Source organism: Podarcis muralis, chromosome 15, assembly GCF_964188315.1.
Source record: "Podarcis muralis chromosome 15, rPodMur119.hap1.1, whole genome shotgun sequence".
Classification (NCBI taxonomy): domain Eukaryota; kingdom Metazoa; phylum Chordata; class Lepidosauria; order Squamata; family Lacertidae; genus Podarcis; species Podarcis muralis.
The window spans coordinates 28,849,306-28,868,821 of record NC_135669.1 but is presented as its reverse complement, the minus strand read 5'-3'; the positions used below and the strand labels follow the sequence as shown (position 1 = coordinate 28,868,821).

Here is a 19,516-nt window from a genome sequence, read left to right as displayed (position 1 = left end):
CGCTTCTCAAGAGCGGCCCGCCCGCATGCCTGCTCAAGATTCGTCAATTGAACGAGTGGGTAGGATCAGCTTCCCTGGCAGTAGGATCGATCCAAGAACCCCCTTTGCTGCCCGGGAAACAGTCCAAGGGGCTTCTCCTGTCAGATCGCAGAGGGCAATGCAATGGCGTCCACTGAGAAGGGTGAGCTGTCTTTTGAGCAATCTCTGATCCAAACAGTGCAAGCCGCGATGCCCCTGGGCTGTGGGGTCTCCAGTCCGTGATGTGGGTGAGCGTGTGGCTGGGGGGCAGCAGCAGGGAGGTGCCACACTTGGTGATGCCGTGCCACATGGCACATCTCTTGCAAAAGCCTTTGCCTGGCGCCAAGGGCATCAGTAGAGGAAGAGGCAAACCTGGCAGGTTCAGTGTTGCCACTGAATGTGAAAATCTGCAGGATGATTCCCGGGCAAAGATTCAGCCCCGGTTCCCCAGTTGCTTAAGCAATATGACATTTATTTATTTATTTGCATCTGGGCAAAGGAGGCACCATTTCCCTGATGCACGGGCCTCCTCCCCTCCCACCTGCCGAAAAAAGGGCCCTTGGCCGAGACCTGACCTCTGGCACCCTGCTGCCCCCGCGTCTTGCCAGCCGCCTCCCCTGACCTTGACTTTTTGTTCCCTGGCAGTGTTTACCAAGATGTGATAAAGAGGAGGCAGGTATGGAAATTATTTGGCCTCCATCCAAGGCGTGTTGATGCAGGAGCAAGCTGCAAAGACTCCCCGGGCAAGAATGCTCGGAGCCAGTGAGTCAGAGCCGTGGCTATTCAGGTGAGAGGAGGCAGACCCCAGAAATAGGCCAGCAGGAGTGGCTGGCTCTCGCCTCTCTTCCACGGGGGTTGTGCTTTATATATCCCCCACCTCCGGGCACCCGGCGTCAGCTGCACCCCCAGTTTCCAGTCTCCAGCCACACACAAACACACCGAGGGGCTGACAGTCTGTCTACTTTGGTTGACTGGGTTAGACACACTGAATCATGGGTGGGGAACCTCAGGTTCAGGGAGGAGTTGAATGCGGCCCTCTATGTCCGGCCCTCATAACTCTCTCTAGACCACACCCCTCACCCGCACTCATCTCTTTGACTCAGCAGCACTCAAGAGCAGACGGGCAACTTCTCCTGAGGTCTGCTGTGGTTTCCGGGTTGTCAGGGAATGCTGCTATTATTTGCCATTCCCCTCCAGCATCATGGAATCGTAGAGTTGGAAGGGATCTTGAGGGACATCTAGTCCAACCCCCTGCAATGCAGGAACCTCAGCTAAAGCATCCAGGACAATTGACCATCCAACTTCTGCTTAAAAAACTCCAATGAAGGATAGCCCACCTTCCGAGGGGGTCTGCTCAACTGTTGAACAGCTCTTACTGCCAGAAAGTTCTTCCTGATGTTCAATATCCAGGCACCTCAAACACTTTACCTTCTTCCTTTTTTCCTGCCTCTTAAGGGACACCATAGCTCAGGGGCAGAACATCTGCTTGGAGTGCAGAAAGTTCTAGGTTCGGTCCCTGGAATCTCTTGGTAAGGGCTGGGAGAGATTCCTTGCTCAAAGCCCTGGAGAGCCATTGCTGCCAGTCCGTGAAGGCACTGCTGAGCCAGATGGACCTTGGGTCCAATTCAGTATAAGGAAACAGCTTCCTAAACTTAATGTGACCCTCCTCTGCAACGGCCCTTCAACGCCGGTCTCAGCCTGCCAAGTTCTTTGTGGCCATGTGGACCACATCTAAACCAGCCTGGCAAAGCCAGCCAGGAAAACTTTCCAAGTTCCCATGAGCTGGGTTTCCAAGATGCTGAGAAATTCACAGCTAGCTTGGATATGCAATTCCAAAAAAACAGCAACGACCTTGGTTTTTCCCCACAGTCCTGGGGAACATGTTGGCCTCCTGAAGATCCCGCCTTTCCATGCCATGGATCTACTCCTGATAAGAACATCAGAAGAGCCTGCTGGATCAGGCCAATGGCCCATCTTGTCCCAGCATCCTGTTCTCACAGTGGATGATCATATGACCTTGGGAAGCCCACAAGCAGGACTCGAGAGCAAGAACACTCACCCCTCTTGTGGGTGAACGATGAATCAATGACCTTCCATTCATAATTTTTAAAAGCTATTTTGCAAAGCAAGCAATGAAACAAGGAAGGGCAGGAATCAGCCCTGCTCAACAACACCAGCAACCGCAGTAACAGCACATGCTTCTAATTTACCACCAACAAATCCACAGTGAAGGTACAAAGTTGGTGCGAAATGTTGAGGCAAGCGCAAAACTAAAGTAAAAACAAAACCGGCACTAATTCAGACAGTCCTGTCGAGCAAAGTCCTCACTGGCTGCCCCGAATTTCCATCGCTTCCTAGGACAAAAGCAAGAAGCCCCAGGCCTAGGAGTGTAATGTGGCCCTTGAGGCCTCACCAACTGGCCCTCGGAACTCATTTCAGGCCCTGATTCTCTCCTGTTTTCACCTTCACCTGGGTGGAAATATGTCCTTGAACTCTGATCAGGCCTCTTTATTGGCTTGACTGAATGGAGGGCGGGGAGGGCTGTGTGTGTAGGAACTAGCCGATTCTAAGATGGTAAAATCTGCACCTGTTGTTCCTTGGCCCTGCCTACCACTGCCCTGTGGCCCTCAGAAGACTGCCCAGAAGGAAAAAAGCGTTCAGCCTGCATCTCAAGCTACAGGGCATTTCCATCCTAACAAGTCAAGGTTTAGCGAATGCTGCCTGATCTGTGTTTGCACCTCTCTTATGCCAAGCGAAGCTAGAGCAGAAGCCAAGATTTCATGGCTTAGCCAAGGCTGGATGAGGACCACACCTGCCTCCTGCTCTTCCTGAAAGCTAACAGCAAACACAAGGAGGACTAGCAAACACAACACCAGGAAAAGGAGAAAGGAAAAGATATCAACCATCACTGTGTGCCTCTGACCACCTTTATACTCAGCCCTGGACTTGCAGAAGAAGTCTTTCCTGGCCTAGAGATCCCAGTTCAGTTGCACCTTGTTATAATATGCTGCTTACATACCCTCCAAGTGTCCCTACTTTCTAGGGACAGTGTCAGAATTATGAAAACCATTCCAGCTTCTGATTTGATCCTGGAATGTCCCTATTTCCCCTGCCAGTACCGCTGCCATCGAGCTTGGAGAGGAGGATGAGCTGTTGCTTGTCTTGAGCAGCAGTGGCAGCTGCAAAGGAGCATCTTGTTGCCTCTCCATGACAGCCACTGCTGGCCTCCTCCCTTGGGCAACTTGTAGTGGCTGCTGGACAGCAGGCAAGGAGGTGGAGGAGAGGCTGCCACCACTGAGGCCCTGCTGGTTCAGAGAGGCAGGCAGAGGGCAAGGCTGTTCTGGGCAGGAAGAAAGCGAGAGTGGAGCTCAAAACGTCTTGATATTTTTTTTTTTAATGCAATGCAGGAATCATCGCTCAATAGTTCCTGACAGATGGCCACCTAACCTCTGCTTCAACACCTCCAACGAAGGAGAGCCCACCACCTTCTGGTTCAGACTTCAATTTCTACAGGAACTCAAAGATCCTTGGGCTTTCCTCCATGCCATTTAGAGACACAGAGTCCGCGCACTACAAACAGGAGGACCCCTCCGACACGGACGCTGCGGGAGCAGACGACAAGCTGCCTTTTGTGACGTGATCCTCAAAGCCTTTGGAAGGAAGCCGGAGGCTGGCAAGCTCAACCCATTGCAGGATCCACCAAGCCCAGTCAGTTGCACGGGCAAGACCTGCCCCCCCCCCACTGCCCGCCACAAAAGGCATCACCCCCTCCCCACCCACCAGGAAGAGGGAGAAAGTTCCGGCCTGCCCCTTGACAGCGGCCTGCTGACCTCTGTCCTGGAGAAGGAGCCCCACGCGCTAAGAATAGAGGCAGCCAGAGGGGGCTCACATGCTAAATGCAACTCACAAAGGAGGGCCTTGTCTCGCCCCCAGAGGAGTGAAGGGAGCCCTTGAGCAGCAGCCGTCGGGAGACAGTCACACGCTAGGAATTCTCTGGCATCACCGGGAAAATATGACTCGTCAAACGGATTATGAAATGAGGACTACAGTGGGAACCCTGTTTGAGGAGAAAGTCCCTCTGGGTGTGGGTGTGCGGCAAATGTACATCTACAGGCACCACTTCCAGATGCTCCCATTGCCAGAGTTTACTATGCACAGACTCCGTATAGCGCTGCTGCCCCACCTCCCGCTAAGACACTGGCTCTATTTTTGCCTTCTGGGAATGCCTTGTTAAAGTTGTGTTGGGAGCTGGTAACTATGTCATTCCTGAGTGACCCATTCCCGCGTCTCCTAGAAGTGACATTTCCGAGCGACGGGGTGGGGCACCTCAACTCCAGCATGCGCAGGTGAGAGGGAAGATACCTGAATGCCAAAGGGGCACCTGTGCTGCTGCAGCTCCTGCAGAATATTTTAGACCATGAAGCCTGTTGTTGGGCAGCTATGCTTTTCTATTGCATCTCAAAGGGCTGTATTCAATGCCAATTCTACTCACTGCAGACCCAATGGATTTAATAGGCATGGACAATGTAGGTCTGTTATTTTCAATAGGTCTACTTTGAGTAGAGGTTAGTGGGCTATGAAGCAGTATCTTCAAGGGATGTTGCAGAATCAATTTATGCAATGCCTTGCAGGCCTTTGGGTCTGTGTCATGAGGCAGGATGGGGAGTGGGGCAGGGGCTTTGGGCATGAAAATAAGGGTGTTAGGTTTGTGCCCCTATTTTATCTGCCTGACATTCCACAGTTACATCACATGGGTCTGAGGGTCCCCTTGGTTCTACTAACTATTAGCTAGTCTGGTCAGAAGAACCCTGTTCCATCATGCAACCAATACTGGGGTTTAAGGAAACGCAATGAGCTGGCTCTAGATTCTGCCAACCTCAACCAAGACCTACCTGACTCCCCCAATCAATACCTCTAGCCTGTCACATTCTGCCCTGGAAAACAACATTGAAAACAACCACACTCAAAAGATTACCACCCTATAATTGCAAGACACATTGGGATGCAACCATCTCAACCAAACCATATAGTTAGCATTGAACTCTAGTAAATATCAACCATATCTAAAATGTAGCTTTTCTGTACATCTGGGGTTTAGGGGAAGTTTACTTGCTTGCGGTTTTTATCTGGCCTCAACATGCTTTTTGTCGTTCTCCCAGTGACGCTTTGCAAAGCAGCTGTAAAAATGAGAGCCGCCCACATTTTATTGGGCTCTGATTTCAATGGGACAAAATACTAGGGAATAGAGTGTGCGGCATCCCTGTCACGTGACAAACTGCTTGCAAAGGTTGTGAAGCTACGAGGCAGAAAATAAATAAGCAAACTAGCTGCCTGCCTGTCTAAACATACCTGCTTATTTGTTGCACATCAGTGGCTTGAAAGAAGAGGAAAAGGACCCACCTTTATAACTGAGAAGCAACCATGTTAGTAACAAGTAAATATTTGCTTATCTGTTCTCTCCCATTCCTGCTTTTGGGTATGACACCCCTCCCCTTCTGAAAGATGTGTTCAGGTATTCTTTGGGGTACAAAGTAATGTGTTTTTTGGGGGGTGGGGGTTATTTGAAGGTCTCATCTGCCCAGGGACTTTGCATGCCCACCCATGACAGCACCCACAGGGTGTGGCAGAGCATGCCATGGCTATGATCTGCAGCCCCATTCACCTACCCCCGACCAACAGTCAAGGCTGAGGTGTGTGATGTATAATGTTTCATTATGTTTTATGTATGTTGGAAGCCACATACATCTCTTCTCTTCTCTTCTCTTCTATTCTTTTCTGTTGATTTTTGGGGAGGAGGATAGGGAGATCTCACCCATATGTTATTGTGGCAGCTGTTACCAAGCTTACGGGAGCCGTGCTTACATCAGAAGCATTTTTATGTTTAATGTTTTATTATGTTTTTTTTATATGTTGGAAGCCACCTAGAGTGGCTGGGGCAACCAAGTCAGATGGGTGGGGTATAAATAATAAAATTATTATTGTTATAATTATTAGTATTATTATCAGACAAAGAGACCCATGTGGGAATTGTACAGTCGGCAGGACTATTCTTGTTGCAATTTTCATCACCTAAGGGACAAGACGGTAAAATGACAGCCTGTAAAACAAAATTGCAACACCGGCCAACCATGAATGCAAAGAGCTAATTTTGTTCTCATTTGCAAACTTCAAGCAGGTGGAACCCGAGTTACTGAAGCAGGGCGAGGACTCGCCTTCTGGGTTCCTCTGTCGGCTCAAAGGCAACCTCATGCTAGGAACTGTGAGCCTTCCTTATGACACACCTCGTTCTTTGCAGTATGTGAATGATGGCAATTCTGTCTTTAACGTCAAAGGAATAGGTGGTTGCTCACAACCTCCTGGGAAATTCAATGCAGTTTGAGTTGACCCAGGTGATGGCGAGTTTGGATCTTGCCAAGTCTCTGTTCCTAAATATGGGCACCATGCTGGGAGGAGAACAAAACCAGTAGGGCCTTTTGGTGGTGGCCCTGTATCCAAAGGAGAGCTCTTAAACCAGGCACCCCTTCAAGGAAAGGCACCCTAAACAGTCCTCCTCCATCCCGTGAGCAGAAGCAGACTTCTGGCTTTGAAGGTGCGTTCACATGACTGCTTACTCTGCACCCAGTCCGCTCCCACTGTTAGGTTTTGTTAGGTTCGCACTATGTTAGCTATAATCCATAGCGATCCTGTACTTCCTTGACAAATACTGCTGTTGGAGGTGTTGTGGTCTCAAACCCGCTTCAGTCCAACTAGAATACTGGATGAGTGAGTGGTAACGTGTACATGTGCAGAGGATGGTTTTGTGAATAGACGTTTGGGTGGTTATGGAGAGGGGCGAACCCCAAAGGCCATAGGTGTTGGGTGAAGACATCCCCACCCCCTTCTGACCTGAACAACCCCATGCAAACATGACTTGAAATGCAGTGTGTGTGTGTGACCTTGCTGCATTTTAAGCTGCTAATGTGAACTGCCCCTTCCTTTAACCCTGGCAATGGGGCAGCTCCCGCTGTTGAACGTGCAGGCAGCAGGCCAGCTTAGGGGCCCACAAGGCAGCTGCACAGCACATTCAGCTCCCTGTCCCTGCTGCATCTTTCTGTCTAATGGTAGAGCCTGTAAAATGGGCACGTCCCCTTTCCACCAACAACCTTGGCCTCTTTCGATGGAGTCGGGCCACCCTGACTTAAGCAGCTCTGCTTGAAGGGTGGCATTCTCTCTCGCCTCTGTTTTTCCAAGCCAACCAGCGCAGTCACCAGAGGGTGTGTGTGTGTCTTTTCAGTCACCCAATCTAACAAGACCACCCGAGCGAGTGCGGCAAACTAGTAGTCAGGGGCCACGGAGCTTTTCTGTGAATTCTCTCGTTTCAGAAGAAAGCCAAGGGCAGGATCGTTGTGAACTTGTGAAAGGAGGCAACTTGTGAAATGAGGTCAAGATGTGGAGGGCAGATAAGGGAGCTCAAGGAGGCTGACTGTTTGCCACAGGAGACATCAAAAGCCACGTGGGCCAGGCTTCCGCCGAGCCTCATCACCTCTGCAGCTCGGAGGCAGATACCATCGGAGGGTTGGGGCCCCTGGCGATAAAAAGGAAAGTTCCTCTCTGCCAGCCAAGCAAGCAGCCAAACAGGAGCAGCACAGCCAGGGCCCCATCTCTTAGCTTATTGCAGAGATAAATAAATGCCGTGTGCTTTTCATCCATGTTCACTCAGAGGATTCTCACATACTGACTTCGCTTTTCCCTGCGATGTTTCGTGTCTTCAGAGTGATTCGCACACAGAAGCATAGAAAAGTTGGAAGGGACCACAAGGGTCATCGAGTCCAACCCCCTGCAATGCAGGAATCTTTTGCCCAAGGTGGGGCTTGAACCCGCAACCCCGAGATTAAAAATCTCATGCTCTTGGTCGTTTTCACAACAGTCCTGTAAGACAAGACAATGCGGCAACCGTCTCCCCACCTTACAGGAAGGAACTCTGGCCTTGTGCCTTGTTTACACTCAGTTGGTGAGCTCATAAGGGAGGTGATTTGAACACAGCTCCCAGCTCCCATTCTTAACTACTACACTTAAGCCAGCTTCCAGCTTTGGTGCCAGCAGCTCCTGGCAATTCATACCAGCAAGTTTATTTCGATCAGGCTCAGAATCTGAATAAGGCCCTGCTCTCCACAGGCCATACTGCTCCCTGGCCTGACCCTGCACCCTCTGGGACTGTTTTTGTCTGGCTGGGATGCCTTTGGCTTGGCTTGATGGAGGACAGAGAGGGGTGTGCGGAGAAATTAGCCCACCGTGCAAAGGTGAGAGTCACATTCACTTGGGCCAAAAATGTTTTCCCGCCCCTACAATATAACTGAATGTAATTGTTTTGACGCTCACACCATGTGGGGTGTGGACTAATCTCCCAAAGTCTCCAGCAGCTTTGCAACGATTGAAGATTTCCTCTCCCTTGGCTCAGATCATCATACTCCCACTGCTGAAGGGAGCCAGTCTCCAGAACCCCACTCCCAGCCCAGTTTTCTTATCAGCACCTATTCCTGCAAACAGAAAGCACTCATCACAGCTTGAAGCTGGAGCATCCAACCACTTCCTTCTGTGCACAGCTCCTCAAAATGATCTCCCGACCCCACAAACACACATTGGTTCCCAGCCCCAGTAGAGGCGCTGCACTTGGGGAGGAAGAATCTTGCATGAGAGCTTGTCAAAAGCGCAAATCTTTCCTCTCGTCCCACCTGACTCACGAAATCAAGGGTTGCTACTGAGGCATTGCGGTTCTAGCAAAAAAGGACAACGCTGAAAACCTGAAATTTGCTCTCCTCTGATTTAGTGCGCAAAAATATATCTGTGTGAGAGATGCCCCATCAGTCAAGAGACAGACAAGCAGCCTCTCATCCCATCTGCAGGCTGATTTTAGCGAGTTTATAGGTGCTTGTAAACGGTTAGATTTTCTTTCAAGCTGAAAAGGTGCTTCCGCACGCTCGATTCAAAGTCACATATCTGTTCATATCTGGATCTGAAGTATCACTTTCGCATCGGGAGTCAAAGGCGGCAAGTTAACCTAGCGATCTGTTTCAAGCTGGCTCCCCAGGGTTGAGTCACAGGGTTTCGATTCATTTTCATTTGTTACTCAGTTATGTGTAAACGTCCATAAATACACATGTTCCTGCATGCATCTCCCACCCTTCCTCTGGCACAGCCTATTTACAGACACAAGAGCACGAGCCAGGAAGGCTCCAGTTCATGGCTGGCTCACTTGTGGCCTCCAGATGTGGCTGGACTCCAACTCCCAGCAGCCCTTGCAGCCAGCATGCCCAATGGCCAGGGGATTCTGGGAATTGCAGTCCTGCAGTGTCTGGAGAGCCCTGACAAGGTCCCCATCCCTGCCTTATCTTGGAATCAGACCACTGGTCCACCCGCATAGCTCAGTACTGCCTACACTGACTGGCAGCAGCTCTCCAGGGTTTCAGATACCTGCCCATTCCAGCCCTGCCTGAAGATGCTGTGGACTGCACCTTCTGCATACAAGGCAGCCCCTGAACTGCAGCTTCCCGAGTTCAAATCTCACTTGTGCCACTAGGCAACTAAGGCAAACTGCTGTCTCCAAGCCTTCACCCTCATTTCACTTGGAATATGGGGGAAACAACAGCAGTCTGCCTTGTAGGACTATTTGTCAGGATTACCAGGGATTTTTTAAAGCAGGAACTCAGGGGAACTCAGTTCCCTTAGCGGAGCCAAAATATCCACCTATAATCAATGAAGATGTGGCCATTTCTAATTCAGATCATTGTCTGCTTGAGTTTATTAATCACATCTTACATTTAGCCACTGCCTGGGGTTCAGGGGTTGGCACTGCGATTGGGCCCACAATAGACAGACAGACAGACAGACAAACTTCACAGTGATTTTCCGCACCTTTCCCCCCAGAAAAAACATACTGGGGAGCATAGATATGGTGCAGGCAAAGCACTTTGTACATCTGACATTACTACAGACATGCTAAACATAACTAAGGGCACTAAGCAGAGATCAACATTTGTATTTTGGGAAAGGGCCTGCATTCTGTCTGCCCAGCTACCCCCAGGGCCTCACCTGTGTAGCCAGCCAAGGCGGCCGCAGGAATGACGGGCTTGTCCTTGTTCATGTCCGCCCGGTCTCGAACATAGTCCTTGAAGGTGCCTTTGGGCTTGTGGCTGGGCAGGGCCGCTGGGTAGTCCTCAGAGTCGAAGCTGTCATAGGAAGGGACACGTTGGAGACTCTGGAAGGAAGACTGGCTGCTCCACGACTGGGTCAGGCGGTCGCAGCTGTCGTAGCTCTCGATGCTCTCAAAGGAATCCTGGCCCCCGAGTTTCCCTGCGAGGCGAGAAGGAAACGAGGTTGGCGGAGAGGCAGTGGGGCCTAGTGGTCAGATTGCTGGACTAGGGCCTCAGGGAGGACAGGGTTCAGGTCCCCACTTGGCCCACTTGGGTGACCCTAGGCTGGATGCAGCCTCTCAGCCTAGCCTACATTGCAGGGTTGTTGTGAGGATAAAATGAAGGGGAACCGCGCACACCACCCTGAGCTCCTCAAACGAGGTGCTATATAAAGGCAAAAAATAAACAACAAAGCAGAAAGCTTGCATGCAGGTTAAAGGATTCCCCATATTAAAGGGGAGTGAAGGTTGAGGAAGATGCTGGTTCAGAGACCAATAGAAGCCCTGCTTGGTTTGGGGCAGGCCCTGCGGATCCAACCCCATACAATCAAAGCCCACCCCAATGTACACTGGAAGCACTCGACTTTGCCCAGGGAGTCCTGGGGGCTGCATCTTCCACCCCACAAGGAGACGCAGTTCCCAGCCCCCTCAATGAACTGCAGAGGAGGCGAAGCAGCACAGAGGCAGATCGCATGCCTTGCATGCAGAAGGCCTCAGGGTTGCCTCCTCTTTGGATGGTGAAGCAGCAGGTGATGCGAGAGCCCTCTGCTCTTTTGCAAAGCTAGAGATTCATTGGGGGAAATGGGCAAATCCTGAGGTTCATCTGCGGAGGCGTCCTATGTTTCCATTGCAACAAAGGCCGTTTTGTTTAATTGCTTATATAATTTATATCCCGCATCTTCAGAACAGATGTTATGTTCTCCAACGGGATGTTTTGTGACTACAGAGCAGTAAAAAGAAGATCCATTCAAAATAAATAAACGCAGCAGGCAATATGACAAATTAAAAAAAGAAATAAAAACAGCACGTCAGTTTAAACACACTGGGAAATCAAACAACTAAATCTAACTTCTCAGAACCTGACACGCACTCACCATCTCCAGTGGCTTTTAAACTCTGTCTTCACGATTTGCTGGTCAGGTTTACTCTAGCATGTTTTCACATGTTAAGTATATGCCCAAAGCCTTTTGGTGCACCAGAATGTGGACAGGAAGCACAGAGCACCTCTACCTTTTCTTCCTGCTAACGACTGTTCTGTGCTTCCCAAGGAAGCATAATAATTATTTAGTCTTGTCTTTCGAGGGATCACTTGATCAGATGCCAAACCTGCCAACTGTGGACTCCCTGTGCAGATTATGACTTTTTATACCAGTCAAAGACGTGAGCCCCTATTTAACCAGACGCATTCAGAAGAGTTTTGTTTTTTGTTTGTTTGTTTTTTTTAAAGGGAGAGACGCGGAGAATTCTCCAGAATTCCTCAGCTTGACTGTTGCTCAATCATTTCTTCTTTACTGACAACCTCGGAGCATAAGAGGATCACTCAAGTTCATTAATTTCCCAAGCCGGACTGAAAGCAGCTGCTGGGATTGTGTAAGATCTCTTAAGAGCAAATTCCGCTGGCAGAGATGCTGGCAGTGAAGACCCAGCTACTAAATCTAAAGAGGCGAGGAGGCCGAACAGCTGGCAAGCCTGCCCACATATTTGCTGTGTCCTATTTCAACATCTCTAATTCAGGTGTGGTAGGGATCACCTGCGCAAGGTAGCTGGAGGGCCAGGTTTTAGAAGTCTTTCTAGACAATGCAACTTTGGGAAGCTTAAGGGGCCTAAAACTCAACCAGAGAGCCCAGGTTTTGCATTCTCTACATGCTGGTGGACTACAACTCCCATCAGCCCCAGCCATAGCTGTCAACTTTCCCCTTTTCCTTGGGAAAATCTCATTCCTTCTTATATGTGGGGTAGGGTTGCCGACTTGTGATTTTTAAAGGGTTCCATTACCTCGGCTAGTGCGCCCCATGCACATATTATCCGGCGTTACGACCTCCTGCTTGATTGTGAAGTAGTCGGTAGGCAGGGACTCCATCTGCACGGGGTCCCGGAGGATGACGGAGGAGGGGTACTCGTTCTCGTACTTGAGAGACAGGAGCTCCTCGGAGCTGATGGGATGGAGGGTCTGGTAGGACTCTGTGATGAAGCTGGGCTCAGAGAATTCCGAGGGAGGAACACACTGAGCATGCTCAATGCCATAACCTGAGAGCGGAAAGAAGACCCCAAACTGAATATGATCACCCAGGGCAGCATTATTATTATTATTATTATTTAGCTGGAACTCTCTGGAGCTCTGTTCTGGCACCTTCTAAGGGAGGCATTTATGGAGAGTTCCAGCACCTCTTTTTCTAGAAAAATAGCATCGTTGTTGTTGTTGTTGTTAACTGAATTTATATACCACCCTATACCCGGAGGTCTCAGGGCAGTTCACAGAACCATTGCAGTTCTTGCTGTTATCCATAATGATAATAGTAACAATATCATCACCATTAATTAAGAGAAAGAAGCCATAAGATTCACATTTCTTTAATAATAATAATAATAATAATAATTGTACCCCGCCCATCTGACTGGGTTCCCCCAGCCACTTTGGGTGGCCACCAACAGATATAAAAACATAATAAAACATTCGAACATGAAAAACCTCCCTATACAGGGCTGCCTCCAGATGTCTTCTAAAAACCAAATCGTTGTTTGTTTCCTTGACATCTGACGGGAGGGCTTCCACAGGGCGAGTGCCACTATCGATAAGGCACTCTCTGCCTGGTTCTCTGTAACCTCACTTCTCACAGTGAGGGAACTGCCAAGAAGGCTCTTGGTATTTTGCTCCTCGTATGCTGCCTTAACATTGAAAGGATTCCCGGTGCTAAATCTTGTACTCAACAGGGGGAAAACAAAGGAGACTTACTAATGAAGTAGTCTGATGTATAGCGGGATTCTGGGTAGGCTGCGTTCACTCCGTTTGCTGGATATGGCTTTATCTCTTCTACACAGAGGATGGGAGGAATGAAAGGGAAGGTGCCCAGTTAAGTAGCAGTAGTAGCAGTAGCCTTCATTCATTCATTCATTCATTCATAAAAAATATTTGTATTGTAATAAAGGGTTTTCTCAGGATGGTGGAGGGTGCATGTGCCATGTCCCATTGGTTAGGTGGCACTCGCCCTTCTTCTGATAGGAAATGCCCTACACGGGGGGGGGGGCAGGAACGAAAATAGAAGGTCAAGGACGGTCATTTTTTTTGGGGGGGGTGAGAAATGTCCCTATTTTCACCTGAGGAATGTTGGCAGGTATGCTCCTAGGTAAACATGCACAGGCTGGCACCACCAGTTTCTCACACCCAAACCCAACATGACATTCCATGGACCTGTAGCAAAATCTTTTATACTGTAGCTCCACACACCAAACACTGAAAGTCTCAAGGTTTTTACTCAGAACTGCACAACCACATTCCACTTCCATCAAGCCTGACAATGTCCATCATCTGAGACGTTCTTGATCTGTTTGGTGGACTGGGTCATGCCAGGATACATGACCCCCCCCCCCCCGGGGCACTGAGAACTGTGGGGAGGGCCCTCTAACCCCATCAGCAATTACAAAACCTTGCAGTCAAGAGGTGACTCACCTACCGCAGGCCATATGACTGGAATAAAAACAGCAGTATGCTGGCTGCGATTGCTTCATTCATTTGGGCACATTCCACTTTTATTTTGTCTCCCCCTTCCAAAATAGCCTCCACTTCCCCGCAGTCAGCAGTGCCCTCTGTCTGACTGCAACCCCCATGCAAAGTTGACCGCGGCAACCTGGCCCTGCCTTCCCCTGTGGTCACACACACCGCATAGCTTGGCAAGCCTTGCCAGGAGGGGAGGGGGCACAAAGGCTGTGGAGATGCAGTTCACACAGGCCTTGGTTTGTTCAGCCCACCCCCCTTCTTCGCTGCCGTCCCCAGGAGGACGGCCAAAATTAGTCCCTTTTGAATGAAGGCACATTATCTCTGGCGAGTCTCTGTCTGGGCTCAGCAGAAACAAACCAGAGCCGCAGCCAGGCCCTGTTTGGGTTTTTCTCCTCCTTGCTGGCCAATACGTGAGGTCATAGCCTCACAGGATCATAGCACTGGAAGGGATGCAATGGGTCATCTAGTCCAACCCTTTGCAATGCAGGAATCACACGTAAAGAACCAATGAAAAATGGCCATCCAACGTCTGCTAAAAACACACCAACAAATGAGGGTCCACCACCTTCTGAGAGAGTCCATTCCACAGTCGAATGGCTCTTACTGCCGGAAAGTTCTTCCTACGGCTTAGTAAGAATCTCCTATCTTGTCATCTGAACCCGTTGTTTTGGGTCCTACCTTCTGGAGCAGGAGAAAACAAGCTTGCTCCATCTTCCGTGTGACAGCCCTTCAGATGTTTGAAGATGGCTATCCCCTCACCTCTCAGACTTCTCTTCTCCATACCCAGCTCCCTCAACCGTTCCTCACAAGGCTGAGTTTCCAGACCCTTGATCATCTCGATCACCCTCCTCTGCATATCTACCAGCTTACTAATGTCCTTCTTAAATTGTGGTGCCCAGAACTGGACACAGGACTCCAGGTGGGGTCTGACCAAGGCAGGCTAGAGCAGCACTATTAATGCAGACGTGAAAGGCCACAGCAGAAGAAAAGAGGCCTTTCCTTCAAAAGTCAGGAAGCAAGGTCACCACCTTCTTGCAAAAACGTCCATGCCAGTTGGACTGTCCCATTGGTCCTGTGGTTAGGGCAGTTGTGTCACGTAGACTTGGGACTTAATGGCACTTAATAACACAGAGCATAGTTAAACAGTGGTGCTCATGCAAACCCTATTCTCAGTGTCCTGGTTTTAGCTTCTTCTTGTTCAAAAGCATTTACCAGAACCAATGAGGCAAAATATGGAAATAATTGGGAATGTCAGCTGCCGCCCCATGAGATCCTACAACTGAGCATGTTTACCTTCAGAAAGCCACAGGTATGTGCGTCTGGGGTGCGCACGTGTGGGTGTACCAGAATCCATGTTCCCCAGTGGCTTTTGTGGAAGGGAAAAAAACGCCCCCTCCCTCTCCTGACACCCAAAACAGCACAATGAGCACCTGTCTCCACCTATCGCAGAAGGTCCCCAAATGATCTGCAAACATCTCAGTGGGCAACACTCTGTTTACAATTGGTTTCGTCTCGCCTGTTTGCATTGTTCAGGCATGAATGCGGGTCTGTTTCTCAATGCTGGTCCAGCATGACCCAGGACTAGCTGAAGGTCCTCCCATGTCTTTGGGTAAATGAGGAATGAATCCTACAGCCCCCCACACCAAAACACTCACAGGTTGGCAGCAATAAACTTCAGGACTTTGTATGGGACACACGAGCTCCCTTGGGCTGTATTTAACATGAAACTTTCCTGCTTTTGGCAAATAGGTAAATGACGAGAGTATGGCTGTATGTGGGAGATCTCACAGCAGGGCTGGCCTTTAGTATTTTGCTGCCTGAGGTGGAGGACATAAAGGCAGCCCCTTCTCACTATTCGTCTAGAACAGCGGTTCTCAACCTGTGGGTCCCCAGATGTTGATGGACTACAACTCCCATCATCCCTGAGCTCTGGCCTTGTTGGAGTTGGAGTTCAACAACATCTGGGGACCCACAGGTTGAGAAAGGCTGATCTAGAAGCTGGCTGGCTGGGTGGTTGAATGTGCTTTCAGCACTGGGGGGTGGAACAGGTCCTCCGTGCATCAGAAGCAGCAGACTAATTTAGGACCCCCGGTCAACGCTGTGTGGCAAACCCCAATGGATGCTTCTGTCAGGGAGCAACCACTGCTGTCCCTCAGCATCTGCTGCCTGAGGCACTTGCCTCCTTCTGCCTAATGGTAGGGCCATCCCCATCCCACAGGGAACAGACAAGCCATTAAGACATTGCTAAAAGGTGCAAAACTCTTCTAGTGCTGTGGCTTTGTTGTCATTCAGCTTCTACTTTTCTTAAGAGATCCTCTCAGCCCATTGATTGAAAAGCTGCGGAAGAGCTCTCTCGAGAGACTGTGTGCAGCGTCACTCAGCTAGGCAGCAGGGAAGGCATGTGAACAGTGGCGAAGCTCAGAAGATCTCCAGGGAGATCTGGGGGAGATCCCGGTCTGAAAGCCTGGAGTTGAGAGCAGACGGGGACACAGCCAGGCAAAAGTGATGGAGTGCAGAGGACAGAGTTTGGGAATCTAGGGAATCTCACGCGGTGGCACCTTGTCCCTGAGATTGTTTGCAATTGCTATAGCTCATTTGATTTACTAGTTGCTCACAACAACAAAAAAGTCTCTAGCCAACTTCCAAAAAAATTAAGAGCCTAATGCATGACATAAAAATGAAAACAATACATGACAATAAAACCATTATGACAGCCCACAGCAAATGTCAACAGCAGAAAAGTGTTAGCAATAAACAGCAGGACGCTGATCACAATCTGTCAGATGCCTGGGGGAAGAGGGAGGTTTTTACCTGGCACCAAAAGGGGGTTAATGGTGGCACCTGGCAGACCTTCCTGGGAAGAGCATTCCCCGCAGTGGTGAGCCACAACCGTAAAGGCCATGCTCTTGCCGAAGTCTATCATAGCGTTACCTTTCTGCAGGATCTCCAGATGTTCCCAGAGGATGTCTCCTACAAAATCCGGTGCCAGCTCCAGGAAGCAGTCCTTGCCCAGAGCACAGAGGGCAGCTCCATTCATACAAAACTTCTGGAAGTCCACGCCCTTCAGGCTGAACTCATTCACCGCCCACATCACCCAGTCCCGGACATGGGTTTCCGTCCATTGCTGAGGGTCTGCGCAAAGAAGTCACAGGAGAAAGGAATTGAAAGGCAGCTGCTCTGCGCACCATCTCATAAGGCAGGTGGGGGGAACCTCTGGCCTTCCAGATGTTGCTGAATCAGAACTCCCATCAGCCCCAGCAAGCATGGGATGATGATGGGAGTTGTAGCTCAGGGTCCTCACACCTAATCTAATATATGGTGGAAACATCATCACACTGGGAAAGGAGAGATTAAAGGCCATGAAGGGACCATATTAAACTTTGGAGCCTTTTATCTTTCTCCCCTTTAGCTGAATTTTCTCTCTCTTGCGGTCTGCATTTCTACTTCTACTGGGTGCTGTGGATTTTTTCATGTGGACTTTAACTGTTTAGAGTGATTTCACTTTGTTCAGGCACATTTCCCGAAAAGTGGTCTATGAACCCATAGAGCAGCCACCACTGTTTATTCTGAGCTACAGGGGAGCTCAAAGGAATCTTAGGCAAATGATCACCACACTGGGGAAACTGTTATTTTCCTCCATGTGCAACTTGAATGGACTGATTAATGGACCACCTTACGCCTCCCATTAATGGACTAAAGCGCCTATGGTTAATTTTCTAAGATTTCCTTGATCAAGTGCCAGTCCTGCATGCATGTGACATTTACACCTTTTTGCTCCCCAGGAATGGTGGAGATGTTCAGCAGCCACGTTACAAAAGCTTTAGGGGACGTCGCTGCTGCAAGAGGTTTTGACCCTGATCCGCACAACCAAATGACCGAGAAGCGGATGTGAGAGCTCATTCAGCAAAACAGCCGATGTTCATTCAGAGCTGGATTCATGGCGAGCTCATTGTACCTTTGGGGATTCCCAGCCGCTGCTGCTCTTTCGTGAAACCGCTGAAGGTGGCCTTCAGTGCCTGTGACATCATTTCTTTGCTGCTTGGAGTTAACAAAGGCACGTCGGCACATTCCATATCTGGAAGAGAGAGAAAGGAGGGAAATGAGGATGGTTCAGTTCCAAAACTCAGGAAAATGGGAGAGACAGCAATCGTGACCCAGGTGCTGAATCCTGAGTGGTCATCGCAAGTCACCTGCCTCGGCGTGACCTTTTTCTCCCAGCCTGAAAGTTCATCAACGGGCAGTTTTATATTTGCTACACATTTAAATGAGTCAACACATCTTAAAAGAAGAGGCAAAGAGACAACAGGAGGAGGTTGAATAAGATTTCCCAAACTCCACTATTGCTGTGCTGCTCTTTGGTTCTGGAAAGAAAGGTGGGATTCAATGGGATGCTTTTTGTGGGCTGATTGTTTCTGCAGGACATTCCCTACTCCACCAATGCAGTCTAGCAGATCCATCTGTGATTTTGTGCGACTGCTTAGGAAATCAATCCTGAGGTTGCTGTTGGATTGTGATTCTAGACAAGCTCCTTTAGACGGCACAACGGCACTTTTTTCCTTTGGGCAGGCCCTCACTTAAATATAGTGCACACACCTCACAGTACACCAATTACACAAATTTCTATAAATTACCCCAGATTATCTTGTGGGAGGGAAAATTAATGATTTGGAGTCTCAGGCAGGATTTGATCAAATAAACAAGAAATGTTTTATTAAACAAAGGAAGTTTATGACACAAAGTGGGTAAAACAAAGGATACTTCAGGTTATAATATTATTTCAGGTAGCCGTTCACCTAATAATATTTATACTAAATCTAACTAATGTTATGGACTTCTAATCAAGCACACCTTCCTTTAAACTTCAGTTGCTTATGTTCAGCTAGTTTATGTTTACTTTGCTTCAGCTAGATGTCACAGGTTTTAAGATTAAAGGGTAAATGCTCAGCTTATTTCCAGTTATTTCCCTTCAGTTCTTTCTCAGTTGTTGCACAGCTGTTGCCGCTTAATACTTTGGTTCTTAAACAAGGTGGTACTTCCTGTCAGTTACACACCCCTTAGACAACCCTACTCCTGAGGTACTCCAAGTAACAGACCCAAAGGGATCACTACACCCCTCTTAACTGGTTTGGGAGTCTTCTCTTTTTGTAGAAGAATCTCTCCCCTCCTGACCTAAGTGAGACCTAAGTAGACTGTATCTTTCCAGCTTCTACTTCTCCTAATAATAATAATAATATATTTATACCCCTCCCACATCTGGCTGGGTTTCCGTAGCCACTCTGGGTGGCTTGCAGCAAAATATTAAAAATACAATAAAACATCAAACTTTAAAAGCTTCCCTAAAGAGGACTGCCTTCAGATGTCTTCTAAAAGTCAGACAGTTGTTTATTTCCTTGACATTTGACGGGAGGGCGTTCCACAGGGCGGGCGCCACTACCGAGAAGGCCCTCTTTCCTCCATGATTACCAGGCATATTATTAATCTCTCGTTGTAGTTTGATAAGAACTGTCTACAGATGAAGGGGAAGGACAGTTTGGACCCCATGTGAGAGGTGGGCAAGGAGAAATGTCACAGGTTGAGAGGCTGTGAGAAGAGAAGGGTGAGCCCAGGTGAGAGCT

General features: G+C 49.1%; 1 protein-coding gene across 2 annotated transcripts in view; it reads right to left on the bottom strand.

The window, feature by feature from the left end:
• ETS1 (ETS proto-oncogene 1, transcription factor) overlaps nt 1–19,516 on the bottom strand; it is a 107,486-nt gene that overhangs the window by 8,537 nt on the left and 79,433 nt on the right. For both annotated transcript variants that reach the window (XM_028707424.2, XM_028707426.2), the window contains 5 exons: nt 17,857–17,976; nt 16,833–17,033; nt 13,140–13,217; nt 12,182–12,433; nt 10,087–10,347 (listed from right to left, as the gene is read on the bottom strand). In XM_028707424.2, the coding sequence (XP_028563257.1) occupies nt 10,087–10,347; nt 12,182–12,433; nt 13,140–13,217; nt 16,833–17,033; nt 17,857–17,976 (912 nt within the window). The remainder of the gene's footprint in view (nt 1–10,086; nt 10,348–12,181; nt 12,434–13,139; nt 13,218–16,832; nt 17,034–17,856; nt 17,977–19,516) is intronic.